This window comes from Mytilus edulis, chromosome 2 (genome assembly GCF_963676685.1).
Source record: "Mytilus edulis chromosome 2, xbMytEdul2.2, whole genome shotgun sequence".
Classification (NCBI taxonomy): domain Eukaryota; kingdom Metazoa; phylum Mollusca; class Bivalvia; order Mytilida; family Mytilidae; genus Mytilus; species Mytilus edulis.
In genome coordinates, this window is record NC_092345.1 from 104,913,458 (window position 1) to 104,937,197 (window position 23,740).

At 31.4% G+C, this 23,740-nt stretch overlaps 1 protein-coding gene across 2 annotated transcripts in view; it reads left to right on the plus strand.

The window, feature by feature from the left end:
• Positions 1–23,740, plus strand: part of LOC139513794 (CD109 antigen-like) — a 57,288-nt gene that overhangs the window by 22,638 nt on the left and 10,910 nt on the right. The window contains exons 18-28 of one of the 2 annotated variants that reach the window (XM_071302604.1): positions 714–762; positions 2,867–3,092; positions 14,266–14,380; positions 14,654–14,767; positions 15,805–15,894; positions 17,718–17,855; positions 18,608–18,746; positions 19,526–19,702; positions 20,310–20,391; positions 21,082–21,238; positions 23,158–23,247. In XM_071302604.1, the coding sequence (XP_071158705.1) occupies positions 714–762; positions 2,867–3,092; positions 14,266–14,380; positions 14,654–14,767; positions 15,805–15,894; positions 17,718–17,855; positions 18,608–18,746; positions 19,526–19,702; positions 20,310–20,391; positions 21,082–21,238; positions 23,158–23,247 (1,377 nt within the window). Of the gene's footprint in view, positions 1–713; positions 763–2,866; positions 3,093–9,399; positions 9,611–14,265; positions 14,381–14,653; positions 14,768–15,804; positions 15,895–17,717; positions 17,856–18,607; positions 18,747–19,525; positions 19,703–20,309; positions 20,392–21,081; positions 21,239–23,157; positions 23,248–23,740 lie in introns of both variants that reach the window. The other variant, XM_071302605.1, reaches the window with a different exon arrangement.

Here is a 23,740-nt window from a genome sequence, read left to right on the forward strand (position 1 = left end):
CCATTATCTTGAAACAAGTATATGGAAGGCCCTTTAAAAATATTTGACTTGATACCGTTGGAAGATGTTCTTCTTGTCATAGAAAGGTCACCGATGAGTTTTTTGAATAAGTAGAGTATGCATGTAAATGCCGTTTTTCTGAAATTAAAATCATAATAAAAAATCTTCATGTGTTCATCTTTGGAAACAAGAAAGTTAAGGTGGTATGGGAGTCTTCATTAAAAATGATAGAATTTGTTCATACTTTGTTAAAACGTAGGATATATTTTGATATGTTCAGAAAAGCAAAAGAAGAGATATGATGTCTTTCGCCGATTGTAACATTGTAGAAAAACAAGGTCCAAATTTATAATCAAATCAGTAAAATGTATTCAGTTCAGAAATGCAAATTACTGATTTTCTGAAAGAGTTGTTTAAAAGATATCTAGAAGGATTACCGACAAATAAAGGCAACCGTAGTTTTCCACTGTTTGAAAGTCATAAATTGATTTAAAATAAATCCCAGGTTACTAACTTAAACTGAGGGAAACACATCAATTTTTTTAAATAAGTTATTTTGGCATGTCCAAAGCTGGAAAAGGGCCTTCTTCAATTCTTACACATATATACCGAATGATATAACCACATTAAGAAAGATAAACAATTGTGAGGACTGATTTACACAATCAGTGAGATTTAAAATAATAATATAATTCTATTTCTGTGCTTTACAGAATAGTGGGATGTATGTTTTAACAGACTGTAACTTAGTCGGAGCGCCACGTAAGTTATTAACTGATGAATAGCGAGTTATTATAATACGATTTAATGAGAAATGTTCAATTTCTGACAATCACATTATTGATAATGGATAGGGCCACCTTTCGATGTTTATAATTATAGTGACTAATATTGTGATGTGTGAGAACCTAGAGGTAACATGATCATGTGAATGAATGTGTGAGAACCTAGAGGTAACATGAGCATGTGAATGAATGTGTGAGAACTTAGAGGTAACATGAGCATGTTAATGAATGTGTGAGAACTTAGAGGTAACATGAGCATGTTAATGAATGTGTGAGAACCTAGAGGTAACGTGATCATGTGAATGAATGTGTGAAAACTAAGAGGTAACATGAGCATGTTAATGAATGTGTGAGAACCTAGAGGTAACATGATCATGTGAATGAATATGAAAGAATCTAGAATCTAGCAGTATCGTGAGCATGTAAATGAATGAGTTAGAACCTAGAGGTAACATGATCATGTGAATGAATGTGTTAGAACCTAGAGGTAACGTGAGCATGTGAATGAATATGAAAGAATCTAGAGGTATAGTGAGCATGTGAATTAATATGAAAGAATCTAGAGGTATCGTGAGCATGTGAATGAATATGAAAGAATCTAGAGGTATCGTGAGCATGTGAATGAATATGAAAGAATCTAGAGGTATCGTGAGCATGTGAATGAATATGAAAGAATCTAGAGGTATCGTGAGCATGTGAATGAATATGTAAGAATCTAGAGGTATCGTGAGCATGTGAATGAATATGAAAGAATCTAGAGGTATCGTGAGCATGTGAATGAATATGTAAGAATCTAGAGGTATCGTGAGCATGTGAATGAATGAATAAGTATATTAAGGTGACGTGTGTCTGTTCTTGTAATCTGAGATAGAATGAGCATGTCGATGATGTTTTAACTTTCTGTATATAGCATATATGAATGATGTTGTAATTAATGGAGGTAGCATGAGCATGTCGATGATGTTCTGACTTACTGGATATAAAATTGGTATATGAATGATGTTGTAACTTAAAATAGTTAGAGTTTGTTACAGCTATTCGAACGTCAAGTAATGTCAAGTCCAGGGATTCATTGTAAAAATCAATGCCAAAACTGTGCGCAGTTGGGTTTTTACTTATGAAATGGCTGTGTGCGTGTGTGTAAATAGTGTTTAGTTCGTGAGAGAATTCCTTCCCAAATCATATCATTAATTGTGAAATATTTTGAAAAGTATTCAGATTTCCACTCCTTTATATAGTTAATTAGGGTATAAACATGAACTGAAATGATTTGTAACAAATTGTTCTAAAATTGTTCTTTTGTAAAAAAAAAGTTAAAAAAAAAGTTTTAAATCAGGCAATGTTATAATTTTCCTATCCCTTTTTCCCGCATGTGACTTGTATAATTAAATTTATCATCGGGCGTGTACCTAAAAGGGTACCGTGACGGATGCCACATGTCGAGTAGGTTATGTTTATCCTTCTGAAATTCTATATTTCCCCCATTTTTTGGTAGGTTTAGTTTTGCAAATATTTGAGTTTTTAAGTTATTTTTGTACTGTTGTTTTCTGTTTTGCTATTTTCTTTTTTATCCATGGCGTTGTCAGTTTATTCTTGCCTTATGAGTTTGAATGTTTCTTTGGTATGTTTCGCCTCTCCTTTGAGAAACTAAGATTTCAACACCATCGGTCCAAGTTGACTGCACATGGATTCGAATTATATTCCTAGGTCCTGTTTTGATCAGATATCTCTTCATCCATTTCGGTTCTTATTTATCATTGGCTTAATTTCCAATTTTTGGCCTTGTTGCTGAGAAGGTAAATCCAGATAATTTCGGACGAATGGAGTTTATAATGTATTGTTTGAATCGTCAGTGGACGTTTATCGTGAAACATTTTTTTCCTTGAAGTCTTGTCACAAGTAATCAATTTCTTTCGTAATACCAGATCGTCTACCAAATATTTTCTACAAATGAATATATTTCAGTAATAATAAAATTAAACATCATGAATATATTTATATTATTAAAAAGAAACTTTAATTAAATGCATAGTGAATAAAACAATTGAACATATTCGCAGTACTGTTACTTTTTTCCAAAGCACAACGATCTCGAGTAACAGCTCCTCCAAGGCGATTTGGGCGACACACAACAACAGGAGTGTTATCAACAACGTTGATGATGTCAGAGGCAAGCACTATGATGTCAGGTACAACAGTTCCGTCGGTCTCAGGAGACACAGTTACATCAACTCCTTCGTTAACGGAACCTACACGAAAAAGATCAAAGTTCCCAGAGACATGGTTATGGATGAATACCACAACGAGGTTTATAGCAAATTTAAGCGTCTTTTAAGAAATGTGATTAAAACTTAAATTTAAAAAAGATTTTCAGCGGATAATTAAACACATAGCACATAATCTTCAAGGGGGTTCTAGAAACATAAACTTGATGTTCAATTTTAGCTTGTCTTGTTCCTAATAAACTTTAAATACGACATAGTTATGATAACTACATTATCGTACATATTTAGGGACCAGCCATCTGGTTTTAAAAGGGTGATTGGAGGGGATAAGATATATAAATATATACCCAAGTAATTTTTAGAACTCAGTTCGGAAAACAAATTAGTTTAGTTTTTGCTGCTCACTATTTATTTTTTATTTTTGAAAATACAACTTGTTTAGAATCCTTCCCCAATTAACAATCATTGCCCGTTAAAGCTGCTGTTGGTTAGCACATTATAAATCCTTGCAATGTTAATAAACTGATCAAGCGCTCAAATGGAATGGATTTAATAAATGTTAACAGCTTTTGCTAATTACAACCTTTAAACTTTTTCGTGAGATATCGAAAACATTTCTGTTTTTTGCTTACTATTCAAATGCCAGTATGAGCTTTTCCAAACAACTTTTCTTGTGCATTGTGGTCTGTTAACTTCTACAAAAAGCTTCTTCTCGAAAACTGTAGAACCAATTTGTGCCAAATTTGTTTACAATAAGTACTGTGGTATATTGTTTAAACAATGTGTCCGATGATGTCGCTTGTTAATCAACATGTCCGGCATGGCTATGTATATTACATATTGGTAAAGTTCAAGTTTTGTATTTAATCTAAAAACCAAATTTAGATGGTAGTAAAACTGACATGGTAGAAGTCCCAAAAAATTTGAGGTCTGCCTAGTATCTATTACGTAAAATTTGCCTAAAAACATCTTATAGAGCACCTGAGATCACCGCTAGTTTTTGGTGGGGTTTGTGTTACTTATTCTTTAGTTTTTTATGTTGTGTCATGTGTACTATTGTTTATCTGTTTGTCCATTTTTTAGCCATGGGGTTGTCAGTTTATTTTCGATTTATGAGTTTGACTGTCCCTCTGGTATCTTTCGTACCTCTTTTATAGGAGTTATTACTCTCACATTTTACCGTTTAAAACCGTTTAAAAGCATGTTTGACTTTAATATTGAAACTATATTGAATGAAGAGGAGATTTTTTAAGAAGCAAAACACGAACTACCGATAAGTCAACTTTGTCAAATATTCAGTCTACTCCTTATCAAATTTATTGCACTTTGTGTATATTTTCTTATTTCTCTTTTGTCTTTCATATCTAATATTTAGACATATAGAAAGTTTTAAGCAAGGCAAGATTTACAAATAAGTAATAATGCTGAAATCGACTCTTGACTCCTCACAAGGGAATACTACACTTTCGGTGTAATACCACAATAACATAGGTTGCATACTAAAAAAGGTCTAAAACAATATTATCTTGAATTTGTCAGTAAACATATATTGATATTAATTTGGTGTTTCTAAAGAATATTTTGGAAACTTGAGGTAACATAGTTACTAAAATTTGTACACAAAAGGGGTGAAAAAGAGGGACGAAATATACCAGAGGAACAATGAACATTTGATAAGATAACTTTTGTCATTTTGTTTATTTTTCATTTGTTACATCTTCTGACATCGGACTCGGACTTCTCTTGAACTGAATTGTAATGTGCGTATTGTTATGCTTTTACTTTTCTACATTGGCTAGAGGTACAGGGGGAGGGTTGAGATCTAATAAACATGTTTAACCCCGCCGCAATTTTGCGCCTGTCCCAAGTCAGGAGCCTGTGGCCTTTGTTAGTCTTGTATGATTTTTGTTTTAGTTTCTTGTGTATAATTCGGAGTTTAGTATGACGTCTATTATCACTGAAATAGAATACATATTTTTAAGGGGCCAGCTGAAGAACGCCTCCGATAGCGGGAGTTTCTCGCTACATTGAAAACTCATTGGTGGCCTTCGGCTGTTGTCTGCTCTATGGTCGGGTTGTTGTCGTTTTGACACATTCCCCATTTCCTTTCTCAATTTTATTCCAGTTATGGTTATGTTCTTATATGCAGAGAGAAATGTTATATGAAATTTGGACTTGGACAGGATAAAAACATTACTAGTGTCAAGTATTTCTTTATTAAAAACAAAGATAACTTCGATATAAAAGACAACATTTTACATCTTATGTCTGTTTGTTTTGTCATACAAGTGAGAGGTTTAGTTAGCTATAAAATCATGTATTATCAACCATTTTCTGCATAAGAAAATGCCTGTACCAAGTCAGGAATATCACAGATGTTATTCATTTGTTTGATGAATTTGAGCTTTTGATTTGGTCAGTTGATTACGAGCTTTCCGTTTTGAATTTTCGTATAAGTTCGGCATTTTCTTATATTACGTTTTTTTCTGCTCAATTTTTGGACAAAGACTAATAACGGAAAATCAGTATTGGTATTACACCTTTAAATGACTATTTTAAACACTCATATGTGTGTATACCAATTATGTTGAAAACGATAAGAAAAAGTAAATAGAAGATTTCAATAGTAAAAATGATAAGCAAGATTAGGTCTACGAAAAAGCTTTTTTGCTAAAAGTGTTTATAGACTATTTGTAGGAGTTTTTTTCTTAAATGATAAGTTTTGCCATAAATTTGAATATCATTATGAAATCTATAATAGGAAAAAATTGAACTCTTAGATAACAAACAATGACCAGAGGGGCACATTTGTTAAAATGATTGATACTGCTATTAAACTCTTTATAGAGATACAGTCTTTGCTCGGACTTTTCTTGAACTGAATTTTAATGTGCGTATTGTTATGCGTTTAACTTTCTGCATTGGCTAGAGATATAGGGGGAGGGTTGAGATCACATAAACATGTTTAACCCCGCCGCATTTTTGCGCCTGTCCAAAGTCAGGAGCCTCTGGCCTTTGTAAGTCTTGTATTATTTTTAAGTTTAGTTTCTTGTGTACAATTTGGAGTTTAGTATGGCGTTCATTAACACTGAACTAGTATATATATATATATTTGTTTAGGGGCCAGCTGAAGGATGCCTCCGGGTGCGGGAATGTTTAGCTGCATTGAAGACCTGTTGGTGACCTTCTGTAGTTGTCTTCTCTATGGTCGGTTTGTTGTCTGTTTGACACATTCCCCATTTCCAATCTTAATTTTATTTAAATGATGATCTTTTCCCCACAAAAGTGGCAATTATTGAATATGCAAGTGACCGACACAAGCTCTATAAAGTCTATAATTAACTGTTACATGATTACCCGATAATTCTACGGGTAGCTTCATATGGGGAACTCTGGTTATATAGAAAATTGAACCTTATGTATTATGAACAAACCATATACATAAACAATAGGCTAATTAAATGTTCAATATTGATTTTGTCTAATGCTTGGTCCGTTTCTGTGTGTGTTACATTGTAGTGTTGTGTCCTTGTTCTCTTATATTTAATGCGTTTCCCTCAGTTTTAGTTTGTTAACCCGATTTTGTTTTTTGTCCATGGATTTATGAGTTTGAACAGCGGTATACTACTGTTGCCTTTATTTATTGACCAATACATTTTCTTTTGTCAGTTTGTTTGCTTGCGTTGCATTTTAGAGTTTCTGTGTTGCACTTCGTGTTTCTGTTGTGTCTTTGTTCTCTTATATGTGACATGTTTTCCTCAATTTTAGTTTGTAACCCGAATTTGGTTTTTCCTCAATCGATATAGGAATTTTGAACATCAGTATACTACTGTTGCCTTTATTTATTGAATTTACTATAGAATTCGGTATTTTTGTAATATATTATCTGGTAATGTGCTGTTTTAACTAGAGTTGAATGTTTAAATGAATAATGATGTTGTAAATTACTAGAGATAACATGGGTACTAGTATGTGAATGTTGCCGTGAGTATTTGGAGATGATAAAAGTATGAGCATGCTGATGTAAGGACTAGTGAATGTGGTTTTGACTTACTTGGGGTAAAAGTGATTGTTACTTGAGATACTTAGTGTTAGTGAACGCTGTTATAAACTCAAATCAAAATTTGTTTAGATCGTTTTAAACCATGTACTCTCAAAGTAATGGTACATTGTTTTTAATTCGTCCAAGAGTTTGTGCATGTATGATATAGGTTACGTGTGTGTGTGTGTGCGTTTGTGTATTGAGATGGTAGTTGTCCTTTTGGCATATTGTTTATAATTCTTGCTGAAACAATTTGCTATTTCATGTTTCATGTTTCAATATCACACTTTAAAAAAAAATCCTTTCAACAATTACGTTTCTTGCTCCATAAAAGTGATGTAGCTTTAAAGATTCTGAACTTTCTGGATTTCAATCACCAGAAGAGAAGGACTAGAGGATATATATATAGTATGATATCGACTGTAGCGGGACCATTAAGGTAATTTTTAAAGGTACCGTTTGCAAAATACAAATCAATGGAATATAGATGATTGTCCTATAACATTTTAGATGAATTACCCGACTGGAGATTGTATCAAATAAATAATAATAAAAGTCAGTTTTTTTGTTGTAAGCAATACATTTTTAACTTTAAAGAAAAAGAAGTGATTTTATTGCAGAAACTTTACTTACACATAAATTTGAAACATAAATAATTTTTAAAGAGTAGATATGTATATGCATTGGAAGTAGCTGTATTTTTTTTTAATATGATCCTAAATTTTATTTGGCACCCTTGTTTTGATTGTGTTCGTTTTGTATATTTGCTTTGTACTAGTACTTAATAATTAGTTGACTTGTTTCTGACTGTTTTTTTTCTATTTGTGTTCTGTGTGTTTTGTATTTGAACTCCACTTATTGTCTTGTCATCTTTATGATGGCGATCATGAGGGCGAAAACCCGAATTTTAATGTAAATAGATATAAAATTAGAAAAAGAACACAGAATGAGTCGACAAATTTCTCAATTGACTCACGAGACATGTACATCTATTTATAGCATTGTCTTTACCATATACTGATATAGCCAGATCGTTTAAAACTGTCATATTGGTTGTTATTGTATTAAATTTCTCTTGGGTTAATAAAAAAAACAATTCAGTATCAAGCACAATTTTATCTAATATATGTATCATATCTAACCTGACTGATATACTTCATTTGATTTTTTCAACACGAATCAGCAATCAAATTATACCCACCAAATTGTAGTCTCGCATTCAATAAATGTGGAAAGTATTGAATGATAAAATGAGATATGAATGTCATATATCAGTAAAGCCAATAAGATATCAACTAATACATGTATATACAAAGTCTAATAGGCGGTTTAATTGTAAAAGTTTTTTTTTAGACAAAACGGTTCCACGAAAGGCCAACTTGAAAAACAATAGGTATATCAGTATGTAAAAACAACGATAACATGGGTGGGTGAATGATGTCGTAACTGGAGATAACAGATATATTGAGTATGATTGAATGGTGTTCTAAATAACTACAGATTATTTGAGTGCGAAAATGCTGCTGTAACTGGAGTTGAACATGTTGAATGTTTAAATGAATAATGTTGCAATTTACTAGAGATAACATGAATAATAGTATGTGAATGTTGTTGTGAGTATTTGGCGATGTATATGCACGCTGTTGTAAGAACTGTTAAATGTGATTTTGACTAATTTGTGGTAAATGTTATTGAAACATGAGATAGCTTGAGTTCGTGAACCTTGTTATAACTTCAGGTAATTGATTTTTTTAATTATAAACCTTGCACTCTCAAGTTTATTGCACTATATTTTTTTATGTGTGTGTGTGTTTGTGTGTGTCTGTGTGTGTGTGTGTGGTTGTCCCTTTGGAACATTGCTCTTTCAGGTCATTTATTATTAAAAATTTCTGTTCAGTCTAAGTCTTTACCCTATATATTCTTAATAAAGATATTAACAGCTATTTAGTCAGCACTTCCATTATGCCGTGATATATAACAAACGTTTTAAAAATCAACAGTTTATAAATGTTTGAATAATTTAGAAAAAGAAAATCGCTAGGAATGAAATCAATTTATATAGTGTTGTTTTTCATTTCTTAAATTGTGCGAGTAAACATTTACAGTGAACAGTATGTTTATTTGGCAGTACTGCCTCAAGTCATTGTAACTGTAAATAATAACTCCTGTCTTCTTTATACTTATCATCAAAGTTTTTTCTACATGCAAATATTTTCTAGAATAGATTATGTCAAATCAATTACACTACAACATTAGGAATGCATTTATCAAGTACAATGAAACATTGATCAAATGCATTTCTAGTGATACCATAAAATACATTCGCTGTAATGTAACTTTTCTAAAGCACCAAGAAATCAACAGACTGCTACAAAGCGATTTCGAGCTACAACAATACGCAGCCAAACTTTTGCGATGACCACAAGCACCACAGTTTCTCCGGGGATATCAGCAACCCCCGCGGCTGCAGATGACTCACAAACTCCTTCATTAACAGAACCTCAACGGAAAAGATCAAAGTTCCCAGAGACATGGTTATGGCTGAATACTACAACGAGGTTAATATAAAAACTAAGTGCTCTTATATTAATTAATATCATATCAAAATTCACTTAGCACAAAAAGAAATACATAGCTTTATCTTCAACGGTATTCCCAAAACAATTTCTAGATTTCATATCTTACCCATTTCCATCCTCAATTTTATTGTCGTATTTCTTAATATCTTTACATACGACTGATTACTTAATCATACATAATCAGGGAGCAACCATTGACTTTCAGGGGCTGATCATAGGGGTCGTAGGATTTATAATCCAAGTGTTAATTAAATGCAAATACGAAAAAAATATGCTTTCAATTCCTGCTGCAAGCAATTTGCTTTCTGTTTTATAAATCATACTTTATAAAAAAATATCTTCATACAGTAACATACCTGCTCCATAGTACTGCTACGGCTTAAATGATTCTGAATTATTGGGATCTCAATCACTTGATGAGAAGAGATCGAGGAGAGGAAACGAAAGTTTCTGTAATAATAATAGCGGGGCGATTTAAACCAAGAAAGTTTGTGCGAAACATGATCTATTTATACTTTGTGATATTATAATCATTAATCTTGTTATGTTCGATATCTTAAAACTTCTTCATTTCAGCTTTCCCCCAAAGGACCAGTGTGAGATTTTCCCTATAATGTTTTATTAGTCGTTTTTTGTCGACTGAAGTCGCCAGTAAGCTTTTACAAAAATCTTCTCTTCTAAAACTACTTGGCAAATTGAAATTAAACTTTGCAACTATCATATTTGGGAATTCTTGTTTAAAATATGTGTCAGATGACATCTTTTTTCAACATACATGGTCCACATCGCTATATATTAGGAAAATGAGTAAAATACAAAAAGAGAGGCGAAAGATACCAGAAAGATACAAGAGCGACAGTCAAGTTTATCTATTATCCTATAATCCATTATCGATAGAAACAAAATGACGATGTAGAAATGATTGATAAGTTAAGACCTACTTAAATGACTATCACATCAATACTGTCAGTCGACTTCTTATAGCTAGTTTTGTCATAGATGACATTTTGTGTGACTATTTATAAGATGATTTATTAATATCTTTGAAACAAAAATCGTCAATATCGTACCGCGGGTAAATTATGACGTTGTGATTGGTTAAACGGCATTACATGGTGACCCCTTATGAGTAAATTGCATGGTGGGGGGGGGGGGGGGGGGGTGTGTTCATGACGTCACTTATATTTCTTAATGGTGACGTAATCTATTAGTGTTGTGTTTTATAGTTTCTTTTTCTACAACCAGTTATAGTTTGGAACATAAGTCAGACAATAATACATGTACTAAAGGATACCAAAACTATGTTTAATGACCATATCATAAGCTATTTGGAATTGTTTTTAAGGTTATTTGTAAAAAACAGTAATTTTATTGCAGAATGCTTTCTTTATAGATAAATTTGCATCTTATCTGTTTATTTTTAGTATAACATAAATTTATATTAAAGACAACTTTAAATAAGTATACGATTGTTCTGGAATGGGAAGCAGCTGTTTATTTGTTTTGAATATGATTCTGTACATGGACTGCGCACCGTTGGTTTTGTCGTTCAATTTTCTTTTACTAGAATTTGGTGTGTTTTTCTATTTTTTTTTAAATTTGTTTGTCTGTGCTTCATTAACTAGTATATTTAGATCGACCCTTGATATCTTGTTTTAATGCCTCAATACTCTTCAACTTCGTACTTTATTTGGCCTTTTAAACTTTTTTGGATTCGAGCGTCACTGATGAGTCTTTTGTATACGAAACGCGCGTCTGGCGTATTTACTAAATTTAGTCCTGGTATCTATGATGAGTTTATTTTGACCACTTTTTGTTTTCATTTTTTTTCGACTTACATATTTTGTTGAACACTTGCCGTAATTGTCTTGTTTTATCGACTGATAGATGTTGATCTCTGTTGTTATCTCGTTTTATCGATAAATGAATGTTGATCGTCCTTGTTATCTTGTTTTATCGATAAATGAATGTTGATCACTCTTGTTATCTTGTTTTATCGATAAATGAATATTGATCGTCCTTTTTGTCATGTTTTATCGACAAAAAGATGTTGATCGCCCTTGTCATCTTGTTTTATCGACAAATAGATTGTGATCACACCTTGTTATCTTGTCATCTGATTCATTGGTCTAAAGAAGGTGAAAGCTTTTTTTTTTTAGAAGGTTACAAAAAGAACTCAGAATGAGTCAACGGGTTTCTTTATGTCAAGCGATGCATGCACTTATATGATTTTTTTTCACAATCTACTACTACATCTAGTTCGTGAATTGATTGTACACCAATTGTTTTTATCTTTATATACTTTTGCGTTTTTAATAAAACAGTTAAAGCCATGCATTCGATATATCTGTATTGAAGGTGAGGTTACGATATTAAGGTCATTTATGAATAATGAGTCCATAAAACTTCAGATAGCACGAGTATGTGAACACTGTTGTAAAGGGAGAAATATGATCAAGCGAATACTGTTTTACGTGTAGTGTTCGTTTACTTGTCTCTACTAGTATCGCCATGTAAACTCAATTTGCGACAGTCGAACTACTGATAGACGTTTGCAAAGCTTGAACGCAGAAATCATAACAAAGCAGGCGTAATTGATTTGGGGGGGGGGGGGGGGGGGGGGTAATTGAAATTTCATGTGTTTGTTGTTCCTTGAAATAATACAAAAGAGTTTGAACACATATATTCGTATTCTGACTTTTTAAAAGTCTATTTAATTATGTATGTAAAATTTTAAATGAGATTTGAGGCCAAGAATTGTTAACGGGGCAGGAAAATCAAAACTTTGAACATATTCGAAAGCACCGATATTAGAAGGTAGTTTATCAAGTGCTTTCAACGCGTTTTTGACACGCCACAAGTAATTTATTTTACTCATTTGAAAAAAAAGATTATCAGATTTTTGATTGTATAAAGTGCACTAATAAGTAGAATAAATTGAACAATATGTTGAAGACGAAATAAAACATTGTTTGTATGTTGTTTTGTGTAAGTTGAGTTTTCATGTTAATCGGTTCTCCTTGATAAGAGGTAGCAGCAGGTTTATGCGGTATCGGTGCCATATTCCATAAATGAGTTTCCGTTTAAATGATGAATTTGTATTTCCTTCAGCTAAATCTCAATATAACATTTTCACAAACAATAAGGATCTATCAGCCGCTTTGTCTTTCTTTTATGTTCGATACGATTAATTTGGCTACATGGTTGTTGTTTTTAGTTAAATGTTATTTAAAATGCTTAATACGAATATTATCTATTTGAAAAAAAGAGTTTAGGGATTTTTTTGTCAGCTTTTTCTCGTTTTATCCATGCAATAAGAATGCAGTGATTCGTCTTACGACACCACTTTGTGTACTAATATGCAATTGAAATGAAATAACAGTTTAAGCAACCAATAAAATACTAGAATAGATCGATTACAAAATATAGCCTTTGACGGACAAGCTTAAACATTAATTAGACGTCTATATGTTAGTACACAAAAAGTTAAATGTCAAAAATACCGAACACCGAGAAAAATTCTAAACAGCATGTTTTTTTTAGCAAATAGCAAAATCGAAAGCTCAAATACAACAAACGAATGAACTGTCATATGAACAAACGATAGATGCCAAAGATACTCACGATATAGGATTACCTTTTAATTTTTCAGATTTCGTGATATAGGTAACTTTTGTCGTTAGAAACCATTGATTTTCGTGTAGACTTAACACATCATTATTTGAAAATATAGACATAAAGTCGATTTAAAGTGCAATAATGTTTCAAACATATACACTTCTTTAATATACAAATGCGGTACTGTAGTATACAAATTCACTATCTACACAGATACTTTTGCATAGGTACTATTTCTGTACTAAAAATGTGTAGTACTGGAAATCTACTTTTAATATTCAGTACTATTTTGTTACTCTACAATTATCGTAATATTTAGGTACCTGTATTTTACAGTACTTTATTTGTACTTGAAATTTAGGTACTACAGATTTTTGGTTACATCTGTTACTTTTTCAACATTTTGAAAGTTTTTTCTATTTCAAATCTCATAAAGTTATGATTTTCAAACATGGAATATTGTATTATTTCTGTACCAAAATATTTAGTACAAATCAAGTACTGTAAAATACAAGTACCTAAATATAACAATAGCTTTAAAGTAAAGAAATAATACTAAATATTAAAAGTAAATTTCTAGTACTACACATTTTTAGTACAGAAATAGTACCTATGCAAAATTAGCTGTGTACAGTATTTTAAAATGTCACTCCTATTAAAAAGAAAGAATTCTTTGTACCATAACAAAGTTGTGATAATGAATTGTTTTATGCTTTGGAAAAAGAAAATCACAAAAATACTGAATTCCGTAGAAAATTCAAAACGGAAAGTCCCTAATCAAATGGCAAAATCAAATGATAAAAAACATCAAACGAATGGACAATAACTGTCTTATACCTGACTTGGTACATGCATTGTCAAATGTAGAAAATTGTGGATTGAATCTGGTTTTATGGCGCTAAACCTCTCACTCGTACGTCAGTTGCATCAAATTTCATTATATTGACAATGATGCGTGAACATTCAGTCCCTTTTAGATATCAATTAGTATATGCAAGATGTTATTATCTTTTAAGTGAAAATGGTCATGCCTCAATAGAGACGATTGTTCCTGATACTATTACACAGTGGATAACATCATCGTTTGCAGTTAACAAAAACACTGGTTTTGGAGTATCAGCGAATGCAAATGTAATTATATCATTGTTTCTACAGAATGTTTTATTTCACAGCGCTCCATGTTCACAATCATTATACCTATTGGTCATGGTTATATAGATTAATGTTTCATATCATCAATTACTAAGCTTAAACATATATGATCGTTTAACTGTAAAACTTTTAAGTGAGTGCGCTTATACGGATTAAATTTAACTTTCTATTGTGTTTTCAAATAAGCTTTTGATAATATTTGTTGTTTTTTATTTTCTAGAATACATTTTTTAATTGTAATTTTTTTTTCAGATCACAACATTTCAAAGATTCTTCATTCGAATAGAATTGCCGTATTCTGTTATGCGAGGAGAAATTTTAATTCTTCAGACAACAATATTTAACTATATGGAAGAAGATCTTAACGTAAGTCAAAACGTTAAATGCTAATTTGATATTAAATTTGTTATGTGTAATTTTTCCTTCAAGAGGGAAGAGAGGTTAGACATCAAGGAAATAAAACAAGACAAATAAAAACACGAATGCCTTTTTGGAAAGCATGCATTGACTATTAAAACAAAAACTAAACACAACAAGAAAACTATTGACAAAGACAACAACAACGAGCTACAGAAACTTTTAATGGATATAGTCACAAACCGTGTATAGATCGAACCAATTTGAATGTGAACGATTCTCCTTCTTGTTTATTATGCAAGAGTAAAACACATAAAAACCTGCAGTTATATACTGGATGACGATTAATTTGAACAAGAAAAGTAAGCACAAAATTTGGAAAACAGTATCAAAATGTACCCTCTACTACATAAAGTATTAGCTGTTTTTATATTGCTGCTCACTGGAAAAAATTAAAAAGAACAGAAATGAATACACTTCTATCTTGTTTCATTAAACATGAAATTTATTTCAAATCAGCAGATTTTATATGAGCGTCACTGGTGAGTCTTATGTAGACGAAACGCGCGTCTGGCGTACTAAATTATTATCCTGGTACCTTTGATAACTATTATTAGATTTCGATTAGCTTTTACAATCGCTAGAACATCGAGAAAAAGAACCATTTAAGTGGAATACCTAGAAATACATTTTCGAACAGTTACTTTATTTTCATTCAGATACAATTTCATTCTCAAATAAGAAACAGATTATTATTGGGTAAAATCCAGTGGCAAACGTTATTTGATTGGGTTTCTTACTATTTTGATCTGAGCGTCGCTGATGAGTCTTATGCAGACGAAACACGCGTCTGACGAATCAAATTATAATCCTGATACCTTTGATAACTATATGTAAATTCAGAACGCGAACAAACCAATTATTTATACAATAGGTACGTGTTTTAGCGTCTTTCAAGTAGTTCGGTCTGGACTACAGGAAGAAGTTTTCAAAGTCTGCATATTGATTACAAGTATACAATTAATGTACATTTCTAATTATTGCAGGTTCACGTCAGCCTGAGTAAAAATGAAAATATAAGTTTTTCGGATAATGACGGACACCTTATGTTCTCACCTGGAAGAGAGTGGACAAAGGTAATAAAATAAAATGCGAAATTTAGAATGTAAATGTTAAATTCTCGAAAAGTATCGTTTGGGCTCGCAAGTGGAAACATAAACGTACCTGTTTTGTGTAATCAGCCCATTAAACATAATTCAGCACTATTATTTATCGTCTGTAGGTTTTAAAAACGAACTAAAATCAGTCAGTATTGATAGCTAAATCTTGGAAAAAAACCAGATTTATTTATTAGTTTTAAACTGTTTTCACGATGCTAAGTACTACGTCCTCATTACGCTTTTACAACGATCCCGCTACGATAATAACACGTCAAAAAATCTGAAAAAGAAATTCCCGGACATCTAACGGAGCACTCTAAGTCATCTGATTCCATAACTAAATGTGGGCCCCAATTAGGGAAAGATGTATATTTGTGAGTTACAACAATGATGGATATATTACTAGTTACCAAAAAAATAAACAGAAGTGCAATTTCAACACCATGAATACAATGGAGAAAAACCTTATACATATACAGTCTCTTCCATGTTGAGTAAGACTTATGTGAATAAGTACTAGTATTCTCTTTGTGTGATTATTTATTTTGGAATCATCTTTGATGTCCACGTTTTGAATTGACAATTTCTTTGAAAAATCAGAGACAACTATTTTTTATTAAATGACTGAAGCTTCAAGGAGAGGGTGTACTTTACTGGATAAAAATATAGGTACAGCGAGTCTCGCTTTACGTCTTGTTCTAAAACTCGTACAAGTAGATTTTATATTATCTTAGATATTTGAAGATGTGGTATGAGTTCCAATGAGAAAACTCTCTATCCAAGTCACAATTTATAAAAGTAAACCGTAATAGGTCAACGTACAGTCTTCAACACGGAGACTTGGCTCACACTGAACAGCAAGCTATTAAGGGTCCCAAAAAATACTAGTGTTAAACCATTCAAACGGGAAAACCAACAGTCTTATCTATATAAAACGAGAAACGAGAAACACTTATGAACCATATCAACAAACAACAACTACTGAACATCAGATTCCCGACTTAGGACAAGTGCAAACAATTTCAGCGTTTTTAAACGTTTTAATGGTACCACACCTTCACCCTTATCTGAAACAATAGTGTAACATCACAACATAGAAAGACAGACTATCTGAAACAATAGTGTAACATCACAACATAGAAAGACTATAAAATATCAATTAAAATTGCTTAACTCAATCAAAAGACATATTAAAAACTAAACGTATAAAATTGATATCTGATACAATGTAAATACAAAATACGAAATCCTTAAAATGAGGGATGAATAATTAAAGTTACGGTATTATACCGCTATGAAATGTGATAATTGAAAAATATAAGGGCATACACCACAAGCGTATAGTACATTAAATTTCAGGTTGTTTAAGCTGTATGTGAACCTCTAGATGTCGTTATGGTTAGTTGTGTGTCTGGTTTGTTGTTCTCTTCTTTTCTTTTTGCAAAAGCTTTGTCATTCTTTTGTGCTTCGTGCTGATATAATGATATATGCCCTTTCCAACTTATTTAAAAATTTGTTCGTAGGCTATGCTGTTTAATCAATGTAAAGGCTTAGAGAGATTATTGAGCTTTCATAAACGTGTTTAACTCCCCCATATTCTAAGAACGTCTTTCCCATGTAAAGATTCTGTTATTGGTTGATAACGTCATAAATCAGCTGTAATTTTCGTGTTGCCCGAAAATAAGGACTGGCAACTTATACTATCATTACTGGATATGTAGGTTTGCGTCAATTTGTGTCATAACATATATGTCCAATATTTTTCTAAATTAGGAACTATTTGTTTTTTATTTTGATAGACAGTTTTAGTTCCGAAGGACACGGTTAGATCCGTTTATTTCCCAATTATCCCAGAACGAATAGGGACATCATTAATTGATGTTACAGCTAGAACAATAAAAGTTGCTGATGCAGTTCAAAGAAAACTTCTAGTGAAGGTACGTTAGATTTCAATATAATTTCATAGAAGTGCAGCAGTCTCAAAGTTGAAATGTAGAGTTGAAGTAATTTATTTTGTTTTGTTTTTTGAGTTAATTGATATGGATATGTTTGGTATAAGACTGAAATAACGAATCAGGTTTATTAACAACTACTTTCACGGTTTTGTACAACTATCTGAAACCTGATATCACTCGTTTCAAAATTTTCAGTGTTGTTGTTATTTTAGTTTTCACATTCAAAAAGGTTTGAAGATACAGTATATACCAATAATGTATAAAAAGTCTATGTCGGATATAGGGTAAAGATCTGGGTGACAGTTACCGAATAAAATAGTCTATAAAATCAAATGCTGTACATGTACATTTACTCCATGTTATGTTGCAAAAGCCTGATGGAAGTAAACTTATGAGTAACAACATAAGACAAACATATAAACCCGTGATATGATAAATAGTTTTCTAAGAGGCATCAATTACTTTAACTAAAAAGGTACAGCAAAATAAGAAAAAATACTTTAAAAAACCCATTAGATTTAACAAATCTGTGATTTTGATTTTCCAATTCACACAATACTCTTATTTGAAACTACATAGTGATATAATTCGTATCCTAACAGGGTTGATGAGCTTAAAACACATTCAGAAAGATATGTAGTTTAACATTAGTGTCCAAACAAAATTATATAACTCGTAGGAATCAAGGATTCAGTTTTTGTTTTGTTTAAACATACTCTTTCCCTTTATTTTAGCCAGAGGGTATAAAACAGAATTATAATATACCTATACCAGTAGATTTAATTAATGAAAGATCCTATTCGACAGAAGTGGACGTCACATTCCCTCCAAACGTTATCAATGAATCTCAGTTCATCAAGGTTTCTGTAATAGGTAAGAAAAATAATGACAGACAGATCTATTTTGAGGCAGATGTTGAAGTTTTGTTTTCAATTGAAGAAGTGCTTTTGTAGATGAAACGCGCGTCTGGCGTAAATACAAAATTTCAACATACACAAGAATGAAGGACATTTTCTTTTTTTACATTTATCTGTACACGGACTATGTCAATGATAAATCTTATACATATTTATCATTGATATAAACGGGATAGACAACTTCTCAGCATTGTCTTTTCAACTGAACACATTTTTATACATAATTACTCCAACCGTTTACAATCCTATGATGTTCAAACCGTGTCTTATTTGCAAACACAACACTGCAATAACATAATATGTTCTGTTTGGCAGTTTAAATGACCAATTTTAACAAGTCTGAGTCTTTGATGACATTTAACAACCCCTTTACTAATTCACAATGTCAACAAAATGAAACAAAAGACCATTATTTTTATTATTTACTTTGAAATGTTTCTGGTTTCTCGTATTGTAATGTCGTTAGGATCTCTTGTATTGAAATACTTTAAAATATCTAAAACATGGACTACATATTTAATAGCTTTATTATTATTAATGTAGACAAATATTTTATCGAAATAATTAGGACGCATGTGAATAAAAATTCTTTAAATTTGCCAACGAGTTTTTTTAACATGTTTTTTGCTAATATAATTAAACAACAATTAATTGTGGTGCTTTACAGAATTGTGTATGTAGCTATAAAATTTCTATAGCGAAATTATGTATTCATAAAACAAAACTGTTTTACAGGTGACATTATTGGAAAAACGTTATCTGGAATAGAAGATTTACTACAGATGTCATACGGCTGTGGTGAACAAAACCTCGTCAGATTTGTACCGAATGTGTTTGTATCAGCATATCTAAACGTAACCCAGCGACTGACAAATGACATCGTTGCTAAAATAGACAAGTTCCTTACAGCAGGTAAAACTATTTCAGTTAATTTTATATAGTTGTCAAATCAAATTGTACAGAACTTGTGCTTAATAAATGTTGGTTAACAGAATTGTAATATACAAACTATGTATGAAATCGATAATGTATTTAGTGTAGACAAAAAGCATTGACCAGTCCGAGATAGTGTGAAGCCCTATGACTAGGCATATTTTCACCTAATAATTTATCTTAAAGGAACACTCTTAGGTTGTTTCTACTATTATTTTCTAACCGATCCTTTTTTATAAAAACTCTATTTTTATATTTTCAACTTTATATTTTACATTTGGTCACGATATACATTTATCAGTGGAACTATATGATACTGTAAGGTCGAGACAATTTTCTCTGGTATGCTGCGTTATCCCGTGATATGACTCTTTATGGAATCATCAGTAACATAGATCTTTTCAGTACTACAGATTTTTGGTACAGAAAAAGGAGCTGTGTAACTTACAATTTTGTACCAATAAAGATGCTTAAACATAACATAAATATTTTAAAGGTCTGTATGTTTCAGCTATAATTCTTGTCATTTAGCAGTTGTAGCTATCAACAGATATTTGAGTACTATATATATGTTTTTTTGTGACAGGATATCAACGTCAGCTATCGTATGCTCGTCATGATGGATCATTTAGTGCATTTGGTAACTCCGATAGACAGGGTTCTACATGGTAAATTCTACAAATAGTAAAATTGAATTATTAAAAAAATATTTAAATCAAATGATAATGTGTTGATTCTTTGAAGGTTTCAAAGTATTTAAATTAATTTAATGAACAATGAGAAGTGGGTCTGTCATAACTCTCCTTTGAACATGTCAAATATGGATCCTTTCATTGATGTTGACATGCATAGATGTACACATTTCCAACTAGATCATATGATAAATAAGATGAATTTAACTGTCTGCATGTCAACTTCCTTTTTCTCAGCAGAAACGTGCACTCTACTCTATCGAATGGAGTTAACAATTATCAATAAAGACATTACGCTAGTGCATACTCACACTATACATATTTCTGTTACAGGAAGTGTGCAGGACATAAACAATGTCCTAAACAGTTAATACTTTATAAGTGTACCGGTCACCATTACAAATGGGTTGACTAAATAGTTTGTATGTATCTCAACTCAGTAGAGACATGTTTTTGCAGTCGTAGATCGCTAGAAAACAAAATAGTCATATCATATTTTGAATGTGTTTGGAATCAAAATAAAGGGTGTGCTTGTTTAGTAAGGTATGGTACCAATCTTACTGCGTTTTGGAGTTCCTTTGGTTCTCTAAGAGATTTGCTTTTTAAATTGATTTGTATCATGAAATGTTAACATTGTAAAACTGTGTATCCTGTTATTACTTTCAGGTTGACCGCGTTTGTGTTAAAATCATTTGCACAAGCGGCAGAATCTACTTACATTGATCCAGAGGTGATTAGAAAAGCAGCATATTTTCTTCTAAGGAGACAATCATCTTCCGGGGACTTTAAAGAGTACGGCACGGTGTACAGTAAAGCATTACAGGTATTATCTTATCGAATTATTTTACATGAAGTAAAAACTGTGTAGTTGCTTTGCAAAATAATAAAATCTGTATGATTTCATTGGATTCATGATTTTTATTATTTTAAGTTGAGTTTACTAAAGGTACAATAGAGAATTGGAACAGGAATATGTCAAAGAGAGAACAACCCGACTAGAAAACAGCACAAAGCCATCAATGTGTTTTCAAATCAGCATGAAAGTGAATACTATGGAAAATAAAGCTAATATTGTAGACTAAATTAAAAAATCTCCTGAAAATTACACAGAAATTTTACTTCATAAACATGAAAACAAAAATCAAAAAGACATCTTATCAATTAATATGGTAGCAGGACATTTAAAGGGGCTCGCGGGTCTAAATCATTTTTTTATTTATATAAGATTTCGCCAAAAAAAAATAAAAAAGGGGGGTCACCGATCATTTACGCTCACAATCTGACTTCGAAAGAATCATACATTTTTGTAAAGGTACTTTTTTCTGTTGAATTAATAGGAGAAAAAGAGGTAATATCGAAATAAAAAACGAATTTAATTACAGAAATCGCTTAAATTTTACAATTATTTAGTTAATGTATAGCTTATTTGAAAACAATAATAAAAAATATAGGTCACCGATGAGTAAAAAAAGATATTTCAATTTTAATGACAAAAAATAGCATTTTTGCACCAAAGGGAGATAATTTGGAGCTTTTTTCATGATATAAACATTTTCAAAGTCTCCTGGGGCCAACACGAATTGATTTTGTGGAATAATTTTTGTATCACATGATAAAGTTACAACTACTAAAGGTAATAAATAAAATTTGTAATGAAAAATAAAAGTTTATTTTTTTTCTGAAAATCTTATTTCCGCGATCCTCCTTAATGTTGTTATTTTAATGTACCAATACAAAAAATGCTTTAAGTTTCTGAAAACTTTTTATGACATAATTTCTATTGGTTATTCATTTCGTTCATCGTTGAATAATCGAATTTCAAGATAATGATATATTTGATACGGTACATATAAGTTGATGTAAGTAAAACTCAAATATGTTCTTTTATCTCTGTTTCCGTTGTGTATCTGAAAATTTAAACCAGCTCGTACATATATATCAATCACCCCTGTTTTAAGTACAACTGACTATTCTTAACAAACAGTAAAACAGAATAAAAATTATTTGTGAATAGATATAGGAAGATGTGGTGTGAGTGCCAATGAGACAACTCTCCATCAAAATAACAATTTATAAAAGTAAACCATTATAGGTCAATGTATGGCCTTCAACACGGAGCCTTGGCTCACACCGAATAACAAGCTATATAGGGCCCCAACATAACTAGTGTAAAACCGTTCAAACGGTAAAACCAACGGTCTAATCTATATAAAGAACGAGAAACGAGAAACATGTTTAAATTACATAAACAAACGACAACTTCTGTACATCAGATGCATATGCTTTGCTTTTACACTATTGTGCTAGATAAGGGTAGGATTGGGTGCCCAGAAAATTGTTTAACCTCGCCTAATTATGTTTGTTGTCGCTTGTTGCTGTTTATCATATTTTGTTTTCGTTTATTATTTTGTACATACATCAGGCCGTAAATATTCTCGTTTGAATTGTTTACATCTCTCATTTCGGTCTATTCATATTGACTATGCGTTTTGCTCTTTACCGTGTAGGTACCTTTAGTTGTAAACCTCTGTGCATTTGGTTTTACATAGAGAGTTGCTTCATTTGCATTTATACATCATCTTCTTAATTGTATATAAATAAAAATAGAGAGACAAATAATGTGACAAAAAAGAAAAAATTACAACCACCATACAGAAAATCAAAAAAACATAGAAATATAAGAAATCGCTTCATCAGAAGTAAGTTTCACTAATGATATTTGGCAATTATTTTTATATACAGGGCGGATCAGCATCAAGCTCTGCTAGTTTAACAGCGTATGTTATTATTGCATTTGAAGAGGCAAAACTTAACAATCAGATACCTAGTAATGTAAGTTATACAAATATATATCTTTACTGTATTTCAATGTACATGTATTTGTTCTCCACTGAACGTCTCATTTTCACTGGAAAAAGACATATATCGATTATTTAATACCAAACAGATTTGTAAATTGTTCAAAATTTCTATTTTTGATTTACAAATATACTCTGAAAATTGTTAGATGTCGACATATTTTCATCACTGATTGATACATATAGGATAGGTTTAAGTAAAATATTTGTACGTCACGAATTATTTGAATAATATAAATGTTTCTGTATGCCATTAAGATATGTATCTTTGCAATTTAGATTACCGTATTGTAAACATCAACAAATTTAACATGTGTATAAGTACTTTTTTCTCCAAAAATATCCACAAATTATTTCGATTGTTAACTGCTCTCTTGTTTCTAAAATCTTATATATCTATTATCAGTTTCATTTTGTGGTAAATTTAAGAAAAGCAAACAAACTTTATTTGATTAGTACAAATATAT